This window comes from Trypanosoma rangeli (assembly GCF_003719475.1).
Source record: "Trypanosoma rangeli strain AM80 chromosome Unknown Tra_15.4_contig_00288, whole genome shotgun sequence".
NCBI lineage: Eukaryota > Euglenozoa > Kinetoplastea > Trypanosomatida > Trypanosomatidae > Trypanosoma > Trypanosoma rangeli.
Genome location: NW_021706032.1, coordinates 1 through 22,292, shown reverse-complemented (window position 1 = coordinate 22,292; position 22,292 = coordinate 1). Strand labels below are relative to the sequence as shown.

General features: G+C 53.3%; 13 protein-coding genes across 13 annotated transcripts in view, besides 14 other annotated features; 1 reads left to right on the top strand and 12 right to left on the bottom strand.

Annotated features, from left to right (window-relative positions):
- TraAM80_07177 (uncharacterized protein) overlaps positions 1 to 563 on the bottom strand; it is a gene marked incomplete at both ends in the record, with an annotated part of 594 nt that extends 31 nt beyond the window's left edge. The window contains one exon of the mRNA XM_029383984.1: positions 1 to 563. This exon is cut by the window's left edge and continues 31 nt beyond it. Within this exon, the coding sequence (XP_029236185.1) occupies positions 1 to 563 (563 nt within the window).
- Positions 564 to 896: 333 nt separating this feature from the next.
- Positions 897 to 948: a microsatellite.
- Positions 949 to 1,069: 121 nt separating this feature from the next.
- On the bottom strand, positions 1,070 to 1,954 carry TraAM80_07176 (ubiquitin activating enzyme; the record flags this gene model as incomplete). The annotated part of the gene is made up of 1 exon (XM_029383983.1): positions 1,070 to 1,954. The coding sequence occupies one exon, from the start codon at positions 1,952 to 1,954 to the stop codon at positions 1,070 to 1,072; it is 885 nt and encodes a 294-aa protein (XP_029236184.1).
- A 180-nt stretch (positions 1,955 to 2,134) lies between these two features.
- Positions 2,135 to 2,177: a microsatellite.
- An 89-nt stretch (positions 2,178 to 2,266) lies between these two features.
- Positions 2,267 to 2,299: a microsatellite.
- A 7-nt stretch (positions 2,300 to 2,306) lies between these two features.
- Positions 2,307 to 2,332: a microsatellite.
- A 72-nt stretch (positions 2,333 to 2,404) lies between these two features.
- TraAM80_07175 (uncharacterized protein) lies at positions 2,405 to 2,740 on the top strand (the record flags this gene model as incomplete). Its single annotated transcript, XM_029383982.1, has 1 exon — positions 2,405 to 2,740. One exon carries the CDS (start codon positions 2,405 to 2,407, stop codon positions 2,738 to 2,740), a length of 336 nt encoding a protein of 111 aa, XP_029236183.1.
- A 53-nt stretch (positions 2,741 to 2,793) lies between these two features.
- On the bottom strand, positions 2,794 to 3,915 carry TraAM80_07174 (cystathionine beta-synthase,cysteine synthase,serine sulfhydrylase; the record flags this gene model as incomplete). Its single annotated transcript, XM_029383981.1, has 1 exon — positions 2,794 to 3,915. One exon carries the CDS (start codon positions 3,913 to 3,915, stop codon positions 2,794 to 2,796), a length of 1,122 nt encoding a protein of 373 aa, XP_029236182.1.
- Positions 3,916 to 4,437: 522 nt separating this feature from the next.
- Positions 4,438 to 7,641, bottom strand: TraAM80_07173 (uncharacterized protein; the record flags this gene model as incomplete). Its single annotated transcript, XM_029383980.1, has 1 exon — positions 4,438 to 7,641. One exon carries the CDS (start codon positions 7,639 to 7,641, stop codon positions 4,438 to 4,440), a length of 3,204 nt encoding a protein of 1,067 aa, XP_029236181.1.
- Positions 7,642 to 7,725: 84 nt separating this feature from the next.
- Positions 7,726 to 7,759: a microsatellite.
- Positions 7,760 to 7,992: 233 nt separating this feature from the next.
- Positions 7,993 to 10,869, bottom strand: TraAM80_07172 (exosome complex exonuclease RRP44; the record flags this gene model as incomplete). The annotated part of the gene is made up of 1 exon (XM_029383979.1): positions 7,993 to 10,869. The coding sequence occupies one exon, from the start codon at positions 10,867 to 10,869 to the stop codon at positions 7,993 to 7,995; it is 2,877 nt and encodes a 958-aa protein (XP_029236180.1).
- A 274-nt stretch (positions 10,870 to 11,143) lies between these two features.
- TraAM80_07171 (uncharacterized protein) lies at positions 11,144 to 12,130 on the bottom strand (the record flags this gene model as incomplete). Its single annotated transcript, XM_029383978.1, has 1 exon — positions 11,144 to 12,130. One exon carries the CDS (start codon positions 12,128 to 12,130, stop codon positions 11,144 to 11,146), a length of 987 nt encoding a protein of 328 aa, XP_029236179.1.
- Positions 12,131 to 12,508: 378 nt separating this feature from the next.
- Positions 12,509 to 13,405, bottom strand: TraAM80_07170 (uncharacterized protein; the record flags this gene model as incomplete). Its single annotated transcript, XM_029383977.1, has 1 exon — positions 12,509 to 13,405. One exon carries the CDS (start codon positions 13,403 to 13,405, stop codon positions 12,509 to 12,511), a length of 897 nt encoding a protein of 298 aa, XP_029236178.1.
- Positions 13,406 to 13,512: 107 nt separating this feature from the next.
- Positions 13,513 to 13,552: a microsatellite.
- A 223-nt stretch (positions 13,553 to 13,775) lies between these two features.
- Positions 13,776 to 13,809: a microsatellite.
- A 58-nt stretch (positions 13,810 to 13,867) lies between these two features.
- TraAM80_07169 (putative casein kinase II, alpha chain) lies at positions 13,868 to 16,450 on the bottom strand (the record flags this gene model as incomplete). The annotated part of the gene is made up of 1 exon (XM_029383976.1): positions 13,868 to 16,450. The coding sequence occupies one exon, from the start codon at positions 16,448 to 16,450 to the stop codon at positions 13,868 to 13,870; it is 2,583 nt and encodes an 860-aa protein (XP_029236177.1).
- Positions 16,451 to 16,640: 190 nt separating this feature from the next.
- Positions 16,641 to 16,664: a microsatellite.
- A 3-nt stretch (positions 16,665 to 16,667) lies between these two features.
- Positions 16,668 to 16,689: a microsatellite.
- Positions 16,690 to 16,912: 223 nt separating this feature from the next.
- Positions 16,913 to 16,952: a sequence feature (A-rich).
- A 78-nt stretch (positions 16,953 to 17,030) lies between these two features.
- Positions 17,031 to 18,767, bottom strand: TraAM80_07168 (uncharacterized protein; the record flags this gene model as incomplete). The annotated part of the gene is made up of 1 exon (XM_029383975.1): positions 17,031 to 18,767. One exon carries the CDS (start codon positions 18,765 to 18,767, stop codon positions 17,031 to 17,033), a length of 1,737 nt encoding a protein of 578 aa, XP_029236176.1.
- Positions 18,768 to 18,802: 35 nt separating this feature from the next.
- Positions 18,803 to 18,862: a microsatellite.
- Positions 18,863 to 18,977: 115 nt separating this feature from the next.
- On the bottom strand, positions 18,978 to 19,406 carry TraAM80_07167 (uncharacterized protein; the record flags this gene model as incomplete). The annotated part of the gene is made up of 1 exon (XM_029383974.1): positions 18,978 to 19,406. The coding sequence occupies one exon, from the start codon at positions 19,404 to 19,406 to the stop codon at positions 18,978 to 18,980; it is 429 nt and encodes a 142-aa protein (XP_029236175.1).
- A 479-nt stretch (positions 19,407 to 19,885) lies between these two features.
- Positions 19,886 to 19,913: a microsatellite.
- A 7-nt stretch (positions 19,914 to 19,920) lies between these two features.
- TraAM80_07166 (transcription elongation factor B, polypeptide 1) lies at positions 19,921 to 20,331 on the bottom strand (the record flags this gene model as incomplete). The annotated part of the gene is made up of 1 exon (XM_029383973.1): positions 19,921 to 20,331. The coding sequence occupies one exon, from the start codon at positions 20,329 to 20,331 to the stop codon at positions 19,921 to 19,923; it is 411 nt and encodes a 136-aa protein (XP_029236174.1).
- A 175-nt stretch (positions 20,332 to 20,506) lies between these two features.
- Positions 20,507 to 20,538: a microsatellite.
- A 252-nt stretch (positions 20,539 to 20,790) lies between these two features.
- Positions 20,791 to 21,771, bottom strand: TraAM80_07165 (phosphoadenosine phosphosulfate reductase-like protein; the record flags this gene model as incomplete). Its single annotated transcript, XM_029383972.1, has 1 exon — positions 20,791 to 21,771. One exon carries the CDS (start codon positions 21,769 to 21,771, stop codon positions 20,791 to 20,793), a length of 981 nt encoding a protein of 326 aa, XP_029236173.1.
- A 204-nt stretch (positions 21,772 to 21,975) lies between these two features.
- Positions 21,976 to 22,014: a microsatellite.
- Positions 22,015 to 22,292: the final 278 nt, after the last annotated feature.

The window sequence follows — 22,292 nt, the reverse complement described above, 5'->3', positions numbered from 1 at the left end:
GGGAAAGCAAGTACCGCCGCCGTCAGATACCTCGTGATAGTTGCAGCGGCAACAACTCCAAGTGTTCCCTCCTGTGCCTCCACGTAGGTGCCTCCGTAGCCAAGCAAGGCATTCGTGCGACGCACCACGCGCTCATTGGTGGCAGCCATCACAAACGGCCCCGTCAGCCTCTTCTCCGAAACATCGTACCACAAACCTCTCCGCGTGGGCGCTGTGACGGGGCGTGAAGCATCCGTCGGGAGCAGGCTGTATGGATCGCTGTCTTCCGGGCCGCACGCCTCACGAAGCGCAAAGACAGAGCGTGCCGTGCCGCCCGACATCCCGGCACCCGACAGCTGGTAAAACGCCCTTACTTCGCTCACCTGTGCACCAAGGCCTTGATGCACAACGTAGTTGCCCAGGTCCCCAGGGACGCTGTCAAATGCGCAACAGGACACCAGAGCAACACCCTGTTTCTTAGCTTCCTCGTTAAATCGTTCAATGACTTGACGGAGAAAATTATACTCACCTGTTGAGTCCACGTAGTGCGTACGGCATCGCACGCAGGCCTCCACGACGGACATCCCAACCTGTGTAAAGGGACCGGCACAGGAAATGAGCACGCCGGTACCAGCACAGACTTTTTGTCAAGGGAACTGGGGTTGGTAATATCTGCAGAAAGCACAGCGCTGTCCACGCCAAGTTCCTTCTTTAGTTCATCCAGCTTCTCCTTATTACGGCCTGCAATTGCTCAAGGTCCCACATTACCTGAAACCAGACGTGCAAGGTACTCACATACCAGTTTGCCCGTGTAGCCTGTGGCTCCAAAAAACCACCAATGAGAATTCCCTTGAAGTTTGCTTTTTAACACAAATTGTAATGTAATACACTGTAGCCAAGAGCATCAACAAGGGCAAAATAATAATAATAATAAACAATAACAACAACGTCAATCCTAAAAATGAATAACGTGTGCCCAAACACAAGAAGTCTCCTCACGTCTATAAAAACATTGAGATAAATCAATGCATTAAGCATAAAACGTGGCAGACAAGGCCACGAAAAGCATGCCCATGAAAGTGACGGGCGACTAGGGGCTGTGCATGTATCCAACCTGGACGTCGGTGCCGTTGCTGCTGTCGCAAAGAACCCAGCTGTATATTTCGTCCCTTGGTCCATCTTTCATGCAACTGAGCTCTCGAATAATGACTTGTGCAAGGATGCCGCCTGCAACAGTCGCCTCAATAGCGGTACCCGACTGATCTTGTAGCGAAAAACTAGTCGCGCGTTCGATGTCTTCTCTCGTGAGTTCTGACAAATTGTATAGAGCGACAATGTCCATTGCAAAGCTAAGTCTCTCAAAAAACGGCAGTGCCTCAGGGCACTCCGTCATTCGCATCAGCAACAACGCTCGCTGAAATGGCGCAGGTCTGAGTGAGACATTTGTCGTAAGCAATGCGTTTAATTGCTCCTCGTAGGAGAGGGGCTGCCACTTTGACAACAAAATGCCCATCGTCAGCTGGCCAAGTCCCGCCACTAGCACCACCAAGTCGGTCCCCGTGCGGCGCTGGAGGCAAACGTCTCTCACGGCGTCCGCAAGATTTCGGATGCAGAGGAGGGTAATGCTAACGGCGGCGCTGCCTGCCAAGGCCCCTGTCCCTGTCGTTTGTGAGGATAAGCGAACGGCAACGTACGGGTTCAGCGCCTGAAGCCGCTCCACGCACGCCTTTCCCCGTTCCTCGCCGAGGGAGTGGCCCTGTAGGAGGAAGTTGGCTGATAGATCACCGACATCCACGGCGGCCGCATCCTCCACAGTCACCGAGCCCACCCCCGCCAGGACCAAATTTTTGGTCATCTCCGCCACGACAGGCGTCATCCCGTAGACGCACACTGCAGTCTGCCGAAGCTGCTGCTGCATGGCTTTGCCCCACAAACGCACCTGGCGGTCGTACCGAATTTGTTCCTCGCTCTCCATGTCGCTTGTCGCATCCCCAAGGCAAAAACGTTTTTATATATATAAAAAAAAAACAGGAGGAAAGAAGGCAGATGACTTTGACTGGCGTGCCCAAAATGAATACCCCCCTCCCCGCCCTACCACACACGGCGACAGAAGGCCACAGCCAGACACGCGAAGACAAACAAAACAAAACAAAACAAATAAATAAATAAATAAATAAATAAATAAATAAATATATAAAAAAGGCTGCGTGGGACGCACTTCTTTTTATCTCGCAATGATTTTTGAACCAAATGCAGGAGACCTAAAAGAAAAAGGCGAACATGCGTCAAAACAAAACAAAAAAAAAGCAACAAAAAAAAATGACAACAATAAATAAATAAATAAATAAATAAAAACGCAATGGAAAAAAAAGAAACACTCACACGTAGAATTTCATTATTATCATTATTCCTTATTTTTGTCTTTATGTTTTCCTTTTCTCATCCTTGGGATCAACGCCATGATATTTCCTTTCGAGTTATTAAAAAACCTGGATTCCGCAGTGATACGCAAGCCAAAGTTTCCACCCCACCCCAACTCAATCTTCGTTTTCCCTTCGGTCCTTTCCACCACATTGAAGCGCATCAACAGTCCCCCGTCAAGCGCCCCGTGGCGTTTCTCATCGCGCAGCACATACCGTCCTTGTCGTTGTTGCATTGCAGTTGCAGTCGCTGTTTCGCCTACAAGAGCCCCAAGGTCACTCACTTTGTTCCTACACGCCGCAGCATTGCCAATGATAGTTGTGACACTCGCAGCTCATAGTTATCAGAACGAAGAGTATGCGTACTTGCCTTCTATCTTAATGCACCTCTCTCCTATACGTTACAGCCGTATTTCGCCTCGTACTTAGACAGCTTCTTCTTTGCCGCTTCCAGCTGAGCCTGAAGCGAGTCATATGTTGGGCGTGTCACCTCGCCCTCCTGCAGACAATGCTCAATCATCCAATTCTTGTCCGGAAACTTAGTCATGTAGTTGCGGATGCCGTCGGGGAACACCACCACGCAGCGCTGGTCGGGACGCAGCTCCTTCGCGGCCTGAAGAACTCCCCACATAGCGGCACCGCTGCTTCCACCGACGAGGAGGGCCTCATCGCGGTGCAGTTCCGACGCCAGCTCAAAGCTCTCCTTGTCAGCGGACTTCACCCAGCGGTCAACGTACTGTCGTTCACAGACACTTGGCACAAAGTCGTACCCGATACCTTCAACGAGGTACGGCGTTGGCGACGCCGGGGCGGAGGGATCAGCCAAAATGCTCCCGTACGGGTCGACGGCGACCACAATAACGTTGGGCAGCAGTTCCTTCAAGCGCTTTGCCACCCCAGCCATGGTACCGCCCGTCCCGGCACTGATAACCACCATGTCGACCTTCCCACCGCACTGGTCATAAATCTCTTGCGCCGTGCCTTCGTAGTGCGCTTTCGGATTTGATGGATTTTTGTACTGATCCAGCAACACGTAGCCTTTCTCCTCCTCCAGACGTCGCGCCACGCCAATGAGACTCTCTGGGTGGTCCCAGGGCAGTGCCGTCTCTGTTCGAATCACTTCTGCTCCCAGTGCGCAAAGAACCACCTCTTTTTCGTGCGACATCTTTTTTGGCATGGTGATGACCATGTGATATCCCTTAACCGCCGCCACCATGCTAAGTCCGATGCCCGTGTTTCCGCTTGTAGGCTCGACAAGGGAGCTGTTGGGGCGCAGCCGGCCACTTGCTTCAGCATCCAATACCATTTGGCGAGCAATGCGATCCTTGACGCTGCCACCCGGGTTGAAGAACTCACATTTTGCAACCACTTCGCAGACCAGTCCGTGCTTCTGTGGCAGACGATTTAGCCGGATGCAGGGAGTGCACCCGATGGCGTCGAGGACGGAGTCAAGAATGCATCCTCGCCTTTCAGGTACTTCCTTTCCCTTGTAGTCGGTGGCGTGAGTTTGAGTCATGGCGGTGTTTTCCCTTATTCTGAGGAGGATAAATAATGGCAGCAGACAAAAGAAAAAAAAGGGAAATAAAGTGGATGGGTGAGTGAGGAGTGACAGTTGTCAGTTTGTGGCAATGTCTGCCAAACCCTTCCGCACCGCTCCCGCCTTTTTCCCAACGCCCCTACAGACGCCAACTCCCTCACACTCGGCACGCACCCTGTCCCCTTTCGTCCCCCATATCTTAGTGGCATCCCTGTGTTTCCAATGATGAGGTACATGTGTGTGCCTTCGTGGGTAGTGGAAGTAGGGGAGGGGGGAAGGGTGTGACATGCTCAAAACACTCAAATTATCGCCGGTGGGAGCCGTAGAGAAAGGACAGGGTCGAGGTCAGGAAATATATGCATACATGTATACATACTACACCGACCTACCCATCATACCGGAGATTAATAGTAGCAAAAGCATTCGTCATCAATACACAGAGAGAAAAAAAAAACAAAAACAAAGATAGTGAAAGTAAAATGTGAAGAGACGTTGAGTGGACTAGCGGCGCAGCAGGAGTTGAACTTGTTGCTCCTCCTCCTCTGAAAGTTGTATCCGTTCCTTACTTACACTCCTTCCTAGGGCTGAGAGATTCTCGCGCGCCCCCTGATGATGGATCATGAAGGTGCCCAATGTGTCCAGTACCGCCCTACAGCAGTCGGCTGAAACGCCTTGCTGAAGCTGCAACCGAACGGATTGCTCAGCCATGGCCTGGAGAAGCGGAACATGGCGCCAGTTACTCTCGTTGAGAACAACGCAAAGTTTTCCAATGGCGTCTCCCGTAAGCTCTTCCGACCGCTCAGCGATCCAATTCGCTAATTGAACCACACACGCATCATCCTCGATGTCGTGGTTCATCTGCCACAAAGAGACAATAATCTCCACGGCCTTGTTGGCGCTTCCCAACTCCGCCATATTCTCCACAATACCCTCAAGCGCTCGCGTCGCCAGCTTCTCATGCTCAATGCCCAACGACCCAAACGAGGCGAGCAGGGCACACTTGGAGTCAAACGGGAACTCATCCGCTTTCTCCGCGGCCTTGCTGCCAAGCTCGTTGTACAGCTGTCTGTTGAGCAGCATCACGCGGCTAAAGCCCCGGATCGCAAGCATTAAGTCCGGGGCCGCGAGGGTGTCGGAGTGGTCCAGCATACGAAGCGCAAATTTGTCAAACAATGCCTTGTCCAGATACTTGGCCCGCCCAAAGGCGGCAACGACGAGGGTAATCGCTTTCTGATCCATCGGCAAGAGTATCGGCCGCAGCGCAAGGCGCGTGGCAAAGACATTGTAGAGGCTTCGTTTCGTACACAGCATGCGTGAAAAGCCATACAGCAGTCGCGCAATATCGTTTCCGCTCCAAAACTCATGGGAGTGATCAACAACATAGTCCGAGCACTTCTCTGCCACGAGTTGGTGGGAGAGGCGCTGCCCAACACCGTCAATTTCGCCAAGCCCAAAGGCAACACGGGCAATCTCGCTCGTGGTGAGCTGATCCAAGCGACGAGGAAAGTCATCGATAAGTGCATTTGCCACCGCGTCCCTAGCCCTCGAGAGATGTACGGCGCCACACAACGCAGCATACACCCCTGCAGAGAGAGCCCCCATCCACTCCAGCAGGTGCTCCGCGACACTCGCCTGAATGCCGGCCTCTGCATCACCGTATTGACAGTGTGCCGCGACAGCCAAGCCCACACAATCGGGCTGGAAATCGCGTTTCTGTGCCAAGCGTTCCGCCAGCACAGCTACGAGTTCACTGACGAGGTCTTTACCTGGTGAATTTAGTGAAGGCTGAGAGAGCAGCTGTGCAAGCGCATCAAGGGCCTCCTCAGAGAGTGTAGACAGCTTGCCTGTAGCCTTTTCTAGTATCGTGTGAACGGTGGCCATGCGCCTTTGCTTCAAAGCAAGTAGACCTGCAGCTGGGAGAACTTCGCTGGGCGTGTGATTCATGCATTGCTCAACTGTGTGCAGTAACAACGCTGCGGAGGCCTCAAAGTCAGGAGCGTCAAAGATTGCCTGCAAAACAATAAAACGGGCAACGCCTCGAGCTTCGGCGTATGGCACCTCCTTACCAACCTCGATTTTGGTGACCACCAACTGCACAAGTTCACGGAATAGCGGTTCCATCTTGTCAAGGAGCGGTTCATGCAAATAGTTGCGACAACGCAGCATATCCAGCAGCTCCAGTGCCTCATCCATCGTAAGACACGCTTGCGCACACACGCTTAAACAGACAAACTGCCCAAGTTCGTTATTTGCATCAATGGCAGATGTCGATTTCGCTATGTTGCAAAGAAACGGGATCGTGCAGGACCCCTGCATCACTGAGATGAGTCTCGCGATGATAGCTTCTGCCAAACGGGCTTGAGCCTCCGCAAATGCATCTTTCTCTTTCGCATTAATCCCACGCGGAAGTGGCAGTGAGCACGCAGCACATATCCGCAACAGCGTTTCTACGGTGGCCTCCCGCACACCTTTCTTAACAAATTGAGAAACAAGAGCTACACCATGCAGCAACAGAGCTCCTGATGAATCCCGCCGTATTACTCTAAAAAATGAAGCCACGCCTTCTGGGGAAAGTTCCTTCAGCTGCGTGGATAACTGTAGAATAATAACCTCTGGTATCTCACCCTTCTCGGCGAAGATGCAGGCAGCCTGCGCCACCACATCAACGGGAAGTGCAGCGCCTTGCTCCTGCATCACGTCAAGCATCCACTCCTCAGGTATGTGTCGACCAGCCAATAGTCTTTCATACGCCTCCGTCGTTCTAAAATGCCTCGTCAATGAAGACGCGGAGCCGATGCCGCTGTCAGTGCCATTTTGATGCGTCTCTGAAGATTTATTGCGATGCTGTCGGACGAATTCAGCCGTCTGTGGAAACAAATGAAACGATGTCACCACAACCTTAAGCATCTCCTCCATGTCAACCTTTCTAACTGCGGGCATAACCGACACTGCGGCCTCATCGATTCTCCGCTGTAAAACAGGGTCCTGCACGCCAAAGTGGGAGTAAAACTCCATGGCCTGCACTACTTCGTCTGGGGACCATGTCCCACCCTTTCGCAACCGTTGCGACATCCAGCTCCGTGCACGCTGTGAAGTCCAGACTATCTTATTATCATCATCCTCTTCCACACCATCCGCCTCCTCTTCCGCCTCGTTTTGCGGTCCCGCTTCAACGAGCGGCAGAAGACAAACTTCGTGGATGCACTTTACCTGCTCCCCGACCGCCCTCCTTCGCAGCTCCTCCACCACTGAGCCAAATTCCTTTTCGGAAAGGTACTTCCGTGCGAGCTGCAAAAAGGGCTGTAGCGCACTCGCTGAATCTTTCTTGTGCAGCAGCCTTGGTGCCGACGTGATAATGGCCGGTACTGTCTCACTGCTGTACGACCGCAACGTTGCTGCGTAGCGAACCACAGCCGTCACGTGATCGAGACGCATGACAGCACCTTTGCCCATGGCGGCGTACAACGCACAGATAAGTGTGTCCGCCATGTCAACACGGTTGCAGAAGAGTGCGGCCGCGCCATCCGAAAGCATCCCAAGTTCCGTTGGGTTGCACAGGTGAATAACACGCTGGGTTCTCGTTACAATCGAGTCAGGGGAGAGGTCCAGAAGCTCCTCCTGGCGCAGCCGCAGCCGCGACAGGGCGGCCATGGACAGACACAGCTCCTCTTTTGTCAAGCGTGTGGCCAGCAGCGGTGACACCATCCGCCTGATCAGGCGGTGCAGCCTCCCATTCATTGGGCAGAAAAGAGTATATCACTGAAGGACGTGCGTGTAAATGTGTATCGAAAAAGAAAAGCAGGGTAAAAAGAAAACAAAAGAAGGACGAAAACAAGTGGCTCCTCCAGAGTCAGAAAAAGCGGCGGCCGTTCCCCCTCCCCCTCCTCCACACAATCTACCGAATCGGAAGGGATGGAGGGGTGGTGTTAACAACAACAAAAAACAAAACAAAACATGAAGCTTCTCTCTTATGTTTTTTACACCCGATTCAGGCGGAGTGGGAGGGAAGACAAAGTCGGGCTTTTATTCGTTCGTCCACTGTTTTTTTCCCTTCTCCTACGATTTCGTCACGCGCGTCTTCTTCCGCGCCGGCTCCGTTGCGCCTACCGCGTCGTCTGTTATCGGCCTCTCCTCGCTGTTGGCTTCGGTGCAAGCGTCCCCCTCGCCGTTCCCGCCGGCCTTCATCATCCCAATCAACGAAAACGTCAGCGTGGTTCGAAGCACGTCACCCTGCTGGCGCACCTCAATGCCAACCCGAACCTGCTCAAGCAGGTCCGGCACCCGCACGAGTTGCTCCTTTGGAATTTTCCCCTCCTGGCCGTACTTTGGCACCATCACAAAGACGTGGGTCTCGGAGAGTTTCACGACGTACCCGTCTTCATCCGGTATAGCTTGGTCCGCAAAGTTGCGCAAATAAAAACCTGTAAAGAGGTTCTGAGAATCGCGCCCCGCACGCTGCGCCTGCTCGTGGCGGTAATTAATGTTCCCCGCAAGAGCCTCCATTTTGACGGAGTCTGTGTGCATCTCACTCACCTGCATGATGCCGAGCGCTGCCGCCAACTGCCGGTGCACAACCACGTCCGCGTACCGGCGAATAGGAGAGGTGAAGTGGGTGTAGATTGGCATGGCAAGGCCAAAGTGACAGAACTCGTCCTGTGGAACTTCGCTGCTGGAGAAGTACTGCGCCTGCCGCAGGCACCGTGTCACGAGGATGCGGATAAGCCGGTTAAAATACGCGTCGTTTGGGTCGATGCACGCATTAAGTGAGTTGTTTAGTGTCAAGGAGGTCGTGTCATCGAGTTGAAGGCCAATTTTTCGCCGCAGAGCCTCATTTAAAGTGTCAAACGCGTTTTCCGCGGGACGCTGGTGACGACGCAGGAGAGTCCAGCGTGGGTAACTTTCATACACTTTCCGAGCTGCCGCCGCGTTGGCAAAGAGCATCCATTCCTCAATCATAGAGTTCGCCTCAAATGTTTGGTACACCTGCATGTCAGTGGGATTCACGTGGTCGTTGTCCACCTTAAACTTAAACTCCTGTGAGGCGAGGAACAAAGCGCCATCCTTTTCCCGCTTCGCCTTGAAGTGTCGACTGATGCTCATCAAGTGCCGCAGCGACACAGCAATCTCGCTCGTGTCGTTGGCGTCATCAATCATGCGTTGTGCGTCCCCGTAGTAGAGTGCCGCGCGGGAGCGAATCACCGTCTTTCCAAAGTAGTCGCGGACCACGTTGTAATTCTCATCAAATTCCCACATGATGGAAAAGGCGTAGCGGTCTTCGTTGGCGACAATCGAGCAAAGGTTTTCCGTCAGGAGCTGCGGCAGCATATTGATTCGCCTATCAACAAGATACACGCTCGTGCTGCGCTTGGCAGCCTCCTCATCCATGGCTGTGTTTTCCTGCAAAAAATGTGTGACGTCCGCGATGTGAACTCCCACCTCGAGATGATTGCCATTCACAACACGGCAGTGTAGCGCATCGTCAATGTCACGGCATCCAAGCGGATCCACGCTAACAACGCACAAATCTCGCAGGTCCAGTCGACGCCCCAACTCCTCCTTCGACACACTCCACTGCCCTTTGGGTAGGCAGTCATATACGGCCTCACTAAAGTCATAGTGGGGAATGTCGTTCTCAAGGAGGATGACCTTCGCCTCTGTATCCTTGTCACCAATGGTGCCGAGCACCTCGACGTAGTGGCCCACAGGAAAACTGTTGTACTCTGGCCAGTCATCAATGATAACGCTCAGCCGCTTGTCTTTCAAGTCCTCTAGGTGCCGCGTGAAAATTCGGATGCGTGGAATACGATTGTCCTTCGGCTGGAACAACACACTTACCGCACCTGAAACCGTTGCTTGTGCCGCAGTAAACCGCTTAAGCTCCTCCACATCAATACTGCCGCAGAAAGGCCGGCGCTCCATATTGGTAATGCCAGCTACCCTTCCTACTGGCGTGTAGCCAGCCTCAAGCGCTGCCGCCTCCGTCGTAGTTGCATCATCAAGCGGCTTTGCATCCTTCGGGCCGCGCCACAACGTCATCGGGAGCAGTTCAACGGCAACAATGTCGCCGTGAATGGCACGGTTCAAGTTGACACGACCTGGTAGTAGGACTCGGGGAAAGTTGTGCCCCTCCCACTGCCCTCGGATTTCACCGAAAAAACAATTCGCCTCACTCACATGCAGTTTGCCACGAAGATACGTGCCGTTGTGTATGCCCATCTCCAGCGCACTGGCCTCCACGTGTGGCTGAAAGAGAGCCCCCGTCCTGGATGACTCTTTCATCCCTGCCGGCTGCTCACACTGAATCTTCTCAATAAGGTCCGACCCAGTACTTATAGCCTGCTCCAAAAACTGTCGCAGCGTGACACAGGACAGGTTCGGGATGGCGTCTTCCCCTGCGGCTGTGGTGAGGGCCTGTCGAAGCAGCTTGTCGTGCGAGACGAGAGACACACTTGGCGGCAACGCTGGAAAGGCGAGGGCGGCGTGCCGCCCGTACCACCGTGCGGCTACGCGAATGCAACGATCATTGTAGTCATTGGGCGTTTCGTCGCGTTCCATCATGCAGTGCGTTTGCTCGTGGTGATCGTTGGAAAAAACGTAGCACTGCTTCCGCTCCTCCCACAGGAGTCGCTGGAGACGCGCGTAGATGGCCTTGTTGCGGTTCTGCACCTCCGACACGACAGTCGAGAGAAACACGATGTTCTGTACCCGGGCGTCTTCCAGAGCATTCATGTTGTGCAGCACGACGTTGGTGTCAGGGATGATGATGGGCGCGGTAGGAGCTACACACGGTCCACGCTCGCCGCAGATGGCGTCCGCGCAGAGCGAGCAGCCAACGACGCCGCAGCCAATGTCGCTGCGTGTGACGCCGCCGCCACCCCGCCTTATCGTGGGCCCTCGCACCTCGTGCACGGCAGAACGCTTCCTCGCAAACATCGCTTGCCAGACTACACGCGGACCGCGGGGTGCGTCCACGACTTCCTCTCTTTGCCGCGGAGCAAGAGAGGCCAAATAAGAAGAGAAAAAAAAAGGAGAGAAAAGAAAAAAATAGAGACACACGCCACATATAAAGCCCTAAAGAGCAACAACAGACATACAAGAAGGGAAAACACACTCACAGAAAGAACAACAACAAAGACGGCGGGGAAACGAAGAAGTCGTCATCGATGAGTCCACTGTACTCCGTAACCACACAGTATGTGCGCAGAGTTCAATGGGCCTGCGTCTCCGTCCTCCGCCAGAGCCGGTCCCACTCTTCTCGCACCGCACCACTGTATTCGATGCAGTCGTCGAGGGACGCCAACTCCTCCGCGCAAACACTCCCGCAGACGTCATTCCATCCAGTTGCGAGGGCGACCACGTCGTCGATGCCCACCAGCTCCTCTGCGTGGAGAAAGAGCGGTGCAGGAACAGTGGACACCGCCAAGCCTCCAATGCCCATTCCCATGGCCCGCGAGATAAGATCACCATCATTCTTCTCGTTGTGGCACAAGGCGAGTGCCACTCGCCCCAGTGGCACGCCGCATGACGATATGGTCTTCATGACAGTCTCCAACCAGCGTGGAGTCAACCCACGGATGCTTTCCTCCAGCACCACACGTGCACAACCACCGTCGGTGGCCAACAAATGTGCCACGCTTTCGGCAACGCGTATGCTGGGGACGTAAAGTCCCTCAAAGCGGCACGTCAGCGAGGAGCGCATCCACGCCGTCCAGCTGTAGTCCTCCGCCGATGACAACGCGGCCATGGCTGGGGTTAGCTCCTCCACGTAAAATTCATCCAGATGCTTCTTCTGAAAAAGCATCCGCGATGCAAGCGGGCCTGATGGCACACAAATACAAACCTTCTTGTACTTTGGAAATTGCTTGATTAGCAGCGGCACCTCACATGGCTCGACGAGAACCACCAGTTGGTTTCCCTCAACAAGCGTGTTCCATGCTGCGCCTCGTTGTGTCTCGCTCGTCATCGACAATAAATTCTCGTGAAGGCTTTGTAACAGGGCAAAGGGCACAAGAGCTTCCGTCGCACCACCAACAACAACGGCGCCTGTGATGACGTCCATGGCAAACCTAGCAACGGCGCTTGAAAGGACGCCTGTCCGCGGCGGCTGCAGCGCATGCAGGAGGGCGCAGGAGGAGCAGTCCAGCAGCCGCAGTCGCAAAGTGGCGTACGCTGGAGGCAACAAATGAGAGGTCATCCTTCTACGTGTCACCCTCGCCAGGCTATGCGTGGGCACCCATCCGTTGTAGGGGAAGAGCGAGAAACAATAAAAGTAGCCAGTCGAATAGCCCAAGCAGCCACGCACAGCGGCGTGTGCACCGTGGGAAAAGAAGAAGAAGAAGGACGGTGGGATGGGAGGAGGGCAACCAAGGTAAAAAGCAACAACAAGTCGTAGGCAAAATACTCACGGAGATAACAAACACACACAAACACGAAAGGGAAAGCGAAGAGAAGGGCAAACAACAACGACAAACAATCAAACGTAAGTTAATATGACACCACCTTCCCCACCCTCCTTCTTTTCCTTCCACCTTTGCTCCAGGCCAAGTGCAGCGTTTTAATAAAACCACCCAATTCATTCCTCGTGAGGCTTCGTTACGAATACGACTTGGAACCGCCTTTGTCCGCAGCAGCGAAGCAGCAGGACCCCCCATGACGCCACCGTCACGTACCCACACCATTGATACACATTGTTGCCCCCCACCACCGCAGACTCGCCCACCATCCAAAGTAGCACAGAAAGTGTGAGAAAAAGGGAAGGGAAACCCAGTATAATCTTCCACCGGGTACGTGAATCCTGTATAATGTCCAGAACAGGACCCACGCACCAGACGGCAAACAGTGGGCCACCCAGGCGAATTACGCTAAAGGTCCAATACAGGACGAAAGGAACGTCACACTCCTCCATCTTGCTTCCTGCCGACTCGCCACAAGCCACCAACAACATAAACAACTGCGCAATCGTCGCCATGAAAGACAACAGAGAGAGACCTACTCCACAAAGTGTCCAAAAGTTTCGTGCGGCAGTTCCAAACTTCCATGAGAGTGTCAGAGTAAACAGGGCAGTGAGAGACGACGTAACCCAGAGGCACCATGCCCTCATTAAAAAGTCCGCCACTCCATCGTTTGGCCTTCTAGCGTAATCCCACAATGATTCCTCCACATACGGGAAGTCTAGGGGATGTCTTGTGATCCCCTTGGCAATACGGGAAACAGGCTCAACGAGGCACAGCAAACCCAGCAAAACTGGCACGCGCATCCAAGCTTCAAACCGTCCCTCATACCATCTATTCTCCAGTTTTGGAAACCTCGTTCCGTCCATGGCTGCATCGTCTCGATGCGGGAATCGTGTTGCTCGTAGCACCTCCACAGGTGTGAGTCCAACAACCCAGCGGGCGCCAGGATCCTTGTAAATGGCCCGCGTATACGTCAAGGGGTCCTGCAGCACCTCTACTTCAGACTCCTCCGACATTTATTTTTCTTATGCGACTACTTTACCTCGGCACCACACCCAACCGCAAGTGTCTTTCCTTTCCCCCCACCCCCCGCTTAGCTGCGCACGCCGCACCTCTGTGTTGTAGAAGAGAGAAGACAAAGATAGTTGGAAAAGAAAAGAAAAACATAAATAAAGAGACCCGCACATGCACACACACATAGCAACACGGAAAGACGAAAAACCCAAAAGCGAAAATTTTAAAAAAAATGAACAGAAGGAAAATAAAAGTTATTTGTACAGCATCGATAATGAAGGTACCGCCAGATAGTAGCAAAAGCAGCCGGGCAACAACAGAAATAACAACCAAAAGAAGAACTCGTCTCACCTCACTCTGGCTCCCTCCCCCATATACATATATATATATATATATATGTATATATGAAGAAATCCTTACGCGTGCAGTGACAGACCACCAACGCCGGCGCACTCTCTCACTGCCTAAACGTTTGCCTCCGAGTCGGAGCTAATCGTCCCATGCCCGTAGCCGCCGCCATCCTCCGCCTCCTCGTGAGCAGCATTCGTCCCCGCAGTAACGCCCTCACACAGGTTAAGAGAGCAGATAAAGTTGGGGGTGTCTGGCCCACTCGCACTCTCCTCAACATTATCCAACCTCCCGGCGAGCTGCTGCAGGCGGGCATTATCCACCCCAACCGTTTTATCAGCACTCTGTGCAAAGTAAAACCCAATCTGATCCAAAACCTCCATGAGGTTGCCTGGGTGTAGCGTCCGCTCTCCAAAGTGCAGCTCCTTCTCGCGGAAGAGGAAGATGGGAAAGCGAACACCGTCTGCGCCGCGACTTTGCACAAAGGCATTGAGCTCCTCTAGCTGACCCAGGGCCTTAGGCATGATGTTCCTCATCATGTCATACAGAAACCATCGACGGCCCTTGCTACACTGCGGAGTTACCAGCAATTCCTTTTTAAGGTACACCATGTGCCGACGAGCCTTGTACAAGACGGCACCCAAGGCCTTCGCGTTGATCTCATCAAAGGGTACTGAAAAGTAAAAGAGATCTCCCACCTTCAAGTTTTTTACCTGCCACGTCTTTAACCTCTGATCCTCCACGATGGTGTGCCAGGGATTTTTCAGTCGTGACATTCGCAGGCGATAACCATCGTCCGTCTCCACAACGACACCCGCCTTCCGCTTCGCCTTGCTGTAGTGTTGGGTGAACCTCATGACAAACGACATAGATGAGTTGAACTTGTCATAGGCAATGGCTACGGCTTCTTTTTCATCTAGCAGCGTCGTACTCGGGGGTCCATTCCCCAACCTGGCGGGGCTAACAAGCACCTCGGGTGAGACAACGCACTCGCGTTGTTTGCTGCCACCCGCCTGCGTCCATGTCGGGACTCCCGTAGCCGCCCGACTTTCAGAACGTCTTTGCACAGGGAGTGGCTGCTCCACCGCAGCCGTGGCTGCCACCCGACTCTCCACAGGAAATGTGATGTTCGTGGCAACGGCCAGCAAGATAAATGTCAGACGCGCCTTCTTTTCCTGTTGAACCTCGTCAAAATCGTGGTAAGCATCCGACTGAGGAAAGGAGAGAGCCTCATACTCCATCGATACAGTCTCCCGCGTCACGCTTATGCGTTGCGCCTGCTCTTGGAAAAGCTGACGAATATACCTTTGCTGCGGTGTGTGGTTGGCGTCCCACGGAACCCTGTCCAGCAGGTTGAGATGGTGTCCAGTAACGTCCCACAGCTCAATGCTGGTGAAGTATTCCAGAGAAGCCGCATTAAGAAGCGAGATGACGGCATTTTTAATGGCAGCTGCCCACTGTGGGTAGTCCTTCAACTCCGCCGTGAGTCTCTCGCGGTAGGTTGGGGACTGCGTCAGGACTATGGCAAGGCAGAGCGCCATCTCTAGCCCCTTGATTTGAAAGGCAGTAAAGTCCTCCCCAGGGGTGGTGCGACCACGCCCCGCATCCACAATTCCCTTCAGTAGCACCGCAAGCACCTCTGTGTCGTGCAATATCTGCCGCGGAAGCTCGTACACGGCGGGTGTGTATTGAATCAATAGACGTAGGCTTCGGGCGCGTGCAGCAGCGGCGTTACCCCCGTCACGTATTCGCAGCAGCACAACTTTTGAAAGGTTCAAAGACACGACGGCTGCAAAAAACGCGTGCAGGTGCATCCTCACAGCCACCCCGCAGCATGTTCCCAAAAGACGAGCAGCCGACTCCACCACCTCCACGCTGGGGTCCTGATCCAAAATGCACCGTAGCGGCAACAAGAGACTTCGAGCATCATGCAACATGTATGCCATGTCGCTTTTGTAAAGACGCAATGTCTGTTCCAAGATCTCGGCGGCGAGCGTTCGCACATCCGCAGACGTATCCCCTAGGATCTTTATAAGAGCTGACACCGTAACGGGGTTAGTGAACTCCAAGGCATGGGTGTTCAGCACTTCCCGCAGGATGCTTGCGCACATGCTTCGAACCATGTGGCTGCCGTCACGCATTAACGCACAGCGCATGGTGTTGATGCCACTGGAGGCCACAAACCCTGTCGGCCCGTGTTGTATGCGCAGAATAAAAATAAAAAGCGTTTCTGCCGCACCCAGTCGCAACGGCTCATGCGGCGACTCTGACACGACTTGCAGGAGTTGCGGTATGAGTTCCTCATCCACCGCAACACGAAAGCATGACGCACTCACCTCCCCCAGGTCACTGCAGGACAATAAGAGGCGCTGGAGGGACCTGACAGCTTTCATTCGGAACGGTAGAAATGGCTGTGGCACCTGCGCATCAAACTCGTGCAAGTGCTGTAACGGTTGAGCGACGATATCTGCAAGAAATCGCATGAATCCACATTGAAGCGAGCGACGCAAAATGTGAAGTCGGGCATCCTGCGACCCCGTCTCTTCCGCGTCGAGCAACGTGTCGTACACGTCTAATACGTCCACGGCTTGCTGCTGCGTGAGCGGAACTCCATTTGACATGGCACCTGTCGCAAAAAAATTCACCGCCTTTCCCAAGGCCTCGTGAAGGGTACGAAACGTGTTCTCAACTTCCTGCATTGCCTGAAGCTGTTGACCTCCTCCTGCGTCGTTGGAGACAAACCGCTTCTCGCGTTGGAGGTGAAACTCCTTCAGGTTTCTGCTTCACGCCCTCTACACCCCACCCACCCCCCGCTCCTTTAGCGAGAGGCCCAGGCACCGCTTTAAGGTCCCCAATGGATGGCGGCTTCTACACACCTCTCGCTTCCGTTTATAATTATTACTATTGTTATTAGGATGTTTGTTTGTTTGCTCGTTTGCCTTCCCACCTCAGCTCGCTATGCCCCTCAGTCCCTTGTTCACTGTTCGCCCCACCCCGCCTGAGGCGCGGGGCGAAAAAGAGAGAATGAAAGAAGCGGGGGAGAAGCGTTGGGGCCACGCAGAAGGTGCGCATTCTTCACGCCTTGCGCCGGCGGTCTACGGCCGCCCCAAAAAAAGATGGGCCGCAAACAACCACGCATTAATTGGAATTCAAAGCGGAACTACCTTTAAGCTACTTTACTTTACTTTTTCCTTCACCTTTTCAGTGTCGCCGTCGGTCTTTGTGCCGCGTTTCCGCCACCGCCGCGCTGACCACACCTCGTTACGCGTGTCGCAGATATTAATTCCCTCGCCCCTCGGCACCATCGCGGGCGAGGGTATTTTCGCAACGGTGGTACCTGCTCCGCTGCTCGCACGGGTGTTGGCGCTCTTCTCTCGCCCGCTTCCGAGCCGCCCCAACGGCAGCAAGGTCGTGACGAAAACTGCAGCGGTCACCCTTCTCACACAAGGCAAATTTGACAAAATTACGACATGCCGGTATCTCTCGGTATTCGCAGTGCCAGTAGGGGCATTCCTCCTCGACGAGTTTGCAACATCCAGCAAGAAACATGCGGCACGGCACTTTCGAATACCGCGCCGCTTCCTCCGGGCTAAGATCCGCCTTTGTGCGCCGTGGCTTGCGCTCCGGTTTGGGCGGCCGCGGCGCCGCCCGAAAACTCTCGCGGATGAGTTCCTTATCCGCCTCAGTGACAAGCGGATACGCCTCCAACGCGGAAGCCTGAATGACATCAAAGACAGGGAACTCATTAATAAAAAAAAGAGTACGGAGGGCCTCATTCAAAGTGCTGGAGGGTGACATACGAAAAAACTTTCGCTGCATGCCTAAACGCTCGGCCCGTGAAAGAATGATGGCAGGTCCCATCGCCATGAATGCCCTTACGGCCTCCTCATTCCACGCCTCCTTAGACGACAGTGGGGCGATGGAGAGTTGGCATGGACTCCACTCCTCTTGGCACTGTGGCTGGTTGTCAAGGAAGACTCGGTCGCATGTTGCAATGGCCTTAACTTTGGTCTCCACTTTATCGTCATCCTCTCCTTGTTCCTCGTGCATACTTTTCTCCTTCCCCTCTTCCTCCGCGTTCCTCACCTCCTTCTCATCACATTTTTCATCCTCCGCTTCATTGTGCTTCACCGCTCCAATCCACTTTGAAGCGCGGTTGTACTGCCTATTAATGTGGAAACACGGCAGCGGTGGGTTGGTGGACCAACAGTACGCAACAATGTCGCCCAGGCGCTGGCGTTCGTTGCCCCAGTCTGTAGAAATGGTGAAGTCGGGGCCGTGAAAATTAAACTGGCAACGCCACATGATCGTTTCCGTCCTTCGGTCAAAGCGAGACGTGTTCGCATCCCGCTTCTTCATCCCCTCGGAAGTGATCTGGCACACTACACCCCGCTTCTTCGCGGCCTCCCGCAGTGCGTGCAGCGGCGGGGGAAGCGCGCGAAAGGTGTAGTGCCACACCTTTGAAAACCCCCGTCGACAGTTACTGATGGTCCGACGGACATCCTCCAGAAAGTGAAAATCCCGCTGCAGCTGTCCATCAGTAAACGCACTCAGCGGCACCTTCTTTGCAACGTCGCGTTCGCCGCCACACTGAGAGTCCTTCTTGTGCACCCGCACGCAGGTGAGGCTGCACGTGCGCACGCCACAGCCCGGGCAGGTGTACATGGCAGCGTCACTGCAAATGCAACATACCTTCGTCCTTGCTACCGTGCCGTCATCGCCAGTGTGACCTGCCGTGTGCAGAGGCTCCGGCCCCATCATCTCTTCTTGTAGCTGATGATTCGCCAGGTCGCTTACAAGCACATTGCTGAAGGCCGATGCCACAAATTGCGGCATCTCTTCCCCCTCCTCTTCCCCCCCATCGTAATCCTCGGGGTCCACGTGGCTCTCTTCATGCTCATCTTCGCCAGGAATCCAGTCAAGATCGGCATCCGCGGCAGAAGAGACACTTTGCATGTCCTTCCTGTAGGAGTCGTCTGAGGCGGTGTCTGTGTACTCCTCCGTGTTCCCATACATGCCTGTTAACTGACCACAGTATAGAGAAGAGCCCTAAAAGAAAAAAGAAAAAAAGCAGCAAAATAAAAACAAAGAAAAGAAAAAATAAAATAAGAGCCTCGAGCAGTAAAAACGTGGAACGAACACACCTTGAGAGCGATGCGAGATGCATCCAGCTCCATTTCAAAGATTCTGATGCCTGACAGCCACCCTTGCTCCCGCATCGCCCACCTACATATCCAGCAATGCACTCAGGGCCGCCAGCTTGTGCCTGTCCTCTGGAGAGTGTTGCGGTTCCAGTGGACGCCGCTCGGGGTCGCCATCGTACCGGTACTTAAAGTACATCGCCTCCAGTGCAAGCTCCAGCAGGTCTCCACCCACCTCATCCAATGTGATCGTCTCGTACTTCTCAGCCCCAATGGTTGTCACCACAGGCGTGTTTTGGGGGGTTGTGACACTACTGGTGCTGGTGCCGTTACTGTTGCGCCGCCCCTTCCACATAGAATTCCTAATCACCGCACTCACCATGGCGCAGTTGCGATCTACCAGGAACAGACGGTCATCCGCAGAGCGTAAGCAAACCATATAAGAATTGTCAAACACAATCGGCGCGGCAATGACCTGCTCTGGTGGAGGCAGAGTACGCGTCTTCTTTGACATCACCCGAAACGCAGATGATTCCTTCACGCAGGCCGTGTGTGTGTATGTAAAAAGAAGAGGAAGAACAGTAACTTCGCAAGCTGCAGGAATCAAGAAACCAAAAAGTCTTGTCGGTGCCGCAAACAACCACACATTGCACGTTACACTATATCTACATTCATAGCAGCATGCAACGTCCTTTCCCTCAGGCACACCAAAAAAAAAAAAAATGCAACGGACATCAAATACATGCACACAGCGGAATACCAACGACGCATCCCTCCCTGCGGAGACTCATAAAAAGTACAGTGCCAAAAACTTCCCTCCCCCATCAGCCAAGCTATGGAACGTGTGCATAACACCTCGTCACGGCAACTGGGCTACAACCACGTGTTCATCGTTTGTTTTCCTCCTTTTTTTTCTCTCTCTTTCTGTCTCGTGCCTCTTCTTGAGTCGTACTGCCGAGACCACACAGCGCACACATCCAGTGAAAAAGAGAATGTGTGTGTGTATGTGTGTGTGTGTGTGCAAATCATCAGCATTGAAGCGCCTCGGCAACTTTCATCACTTCCAGTGCGGCCTCTAGCGGAACATTAAACGGCGGCCGTTCCTCCATTTCCCCCTCGTAACGGTGCTTGTAGTACAGGTATTGAACAATCACCTCTAGCCGCACCGTTGACAGGGTTGGGAAATGAATGGTGGGCGTGCTCGTGTCGGTCTCACCCCAGTCGATGCTAACCTGGGGGAGGACAAGGGCAAGGTGGTCGGCAAAGCACTTGCGAATGAGCGGCGAAACGCAGGCGCAGTTTTGGTGCACAACAAACCTGTGGCCCTCCGCCGACGTCATGCCAATGTAATCCTTAGGATTCAACTCAAACGTGTCAATGTAAGGCGGGGGTGGCGGCGTACGCCGCATGGGATTAAACGCGGCCCCGCTACGCATCATCCTTTGCAGTTGCTGCTTCTATTCCTGCGGCCCACCCGCCCACTCCTCGGCGAGCGAAGAGTGGTGTATGTGTGCGTGTGAGGTGCACTCACCACAAAGCGAGTGCGACGTCGTCTGTCGTGAGCTGCCCCACCAGTCAGCGTACCCACGTACGTGCATGGCCAACAGACACCACAAAAAAAAATAATAATAATAAATAAAGAAAAACGGTAATATATATCTTTGTATGCCCGCAAGACACACACCTGGAGACGTACACAGAAGTGAAAGATATCACAGTAGTAGTCATAGTAATGCAACGCATATAAAATAAAAATCGGGGGTGCGATGGTGGGCGGGGAAAGTTTCTGAAAGCAAAGAGTCAACCATCCTCAACAGCCTACTACTAACATTACTATCCCTTCATGTTATCCCACAATAACAACAAAAGAGGAAAAAAAAGGGAATACAAAAAAACATTTATGCCCTTACCAAACGACCGTTCCTCTCCTCCAAGGCGTCATTTAGTTCCCACGCGGGGCGAAAAGTGCCGTCGCTGCGGAGCAACAGGGAGTTCGGGGTGGTTGCACCACGGTGGCCAAGAGACGTGTATCCTTTTTTGTACAGGTCACAGAAGGGGAGCTTGTAGGCGAGGGTGTATCCCCATATATCTTCATACCCCCAGTGAAATACCGGACTCGCACGCAGCATCGCTGGCCACCCCGCCGTGGTGGGTTCCACACTCTCCTTCTGGTGGGCACTATCACTACTTCGAGTGCCCATAAAAACAAGAGACATTCTCCTAGATGCTTTAAGCTGCGCGAGACCATCTTTCATCGACAGCGAGGGATCCGTCTTGACTTCAGTCAAACCACGATCCGAAAGATATGCCTCCCTGAAGGCAGTTATTTCATCAAATTCCTTTCTTCCAGCAACCCTAAGAACAAACACACAGAACTTCGACAGCACTGCGCAACCCAACGCACACTCAAGAAGGTCCATCATGACAACGGAGTCTTTACCGCCGTTGAATGCAACACCGATCTCCTCTGGCTTAAACCGGCTAACCAAGTCGCGAATCATTTGAATAGAACTCTTCACAAGGGATTCGGAAGGGCGTTCTGACGACAGCAACTCTCCACAATTCTCCATGACAAGTTCTAAGTATTGAAACTCCATCAACTTACGCACTTTCGCCCCCGTCACGGGGGTCCCCTGCAAGACCAATTTTCGTAACGCGGTTTCCATCTGCCCCAATGGGCCGAAATAGCGCAGGCTCCTGCAGTCAACGATGTGCACCTCCTCCAGCGTCGGAATAGCAGCCAACGCGCTTACATCCGTGACATTGTCGCACTTTTCCAGCTCCACACATGTAAGCGCTCCGCACATACAAAGTTCAGCAATATCGGTGTCAGTCACCTCCGGGCCCACGAGCTTCACACATCGCAATTCCCGAGACATGTCCGTAAGTGTCGTCCCTCCTGCCTTCTCCAAGAGTTCAAGTGTGTGAGACAAGCAAACGTTACCAGACAACGACAGCAAACGTAAACAATAACAACACAATGGTGAAGATGCACCAGGATGACGCCCTCTCCCCACACAGAGAGGAAAAAAAACAAGGGAGGTTTTTGGCTCACTGGCCCAATGCGCCATGCGCACCTGCCCACAAACAAACAAACAAACACACGTCAAAAAATAAATAAATCTGCAAAGACATTTTATATGATACATGGCGCTGTTGGGAGCTCGCAAAAAGTAAGTCGCTGGAGGCTCCGCAACCATCATCCACCTTCGCATAGGGAGGGAGCAGAAAAAAACGATCAATCGGAAAATAATAAGAAACCAAAAAAAAACACACACCATCTACTCCTAACACTTTTTCTCTTCGCAGAAAAAAAAAACACACCAATTAATTCATAAAATGACGGGGCATTCAACAGAACTTGCTACCAGCCACTGACCCCCGTCTGGCGGCGCATGGC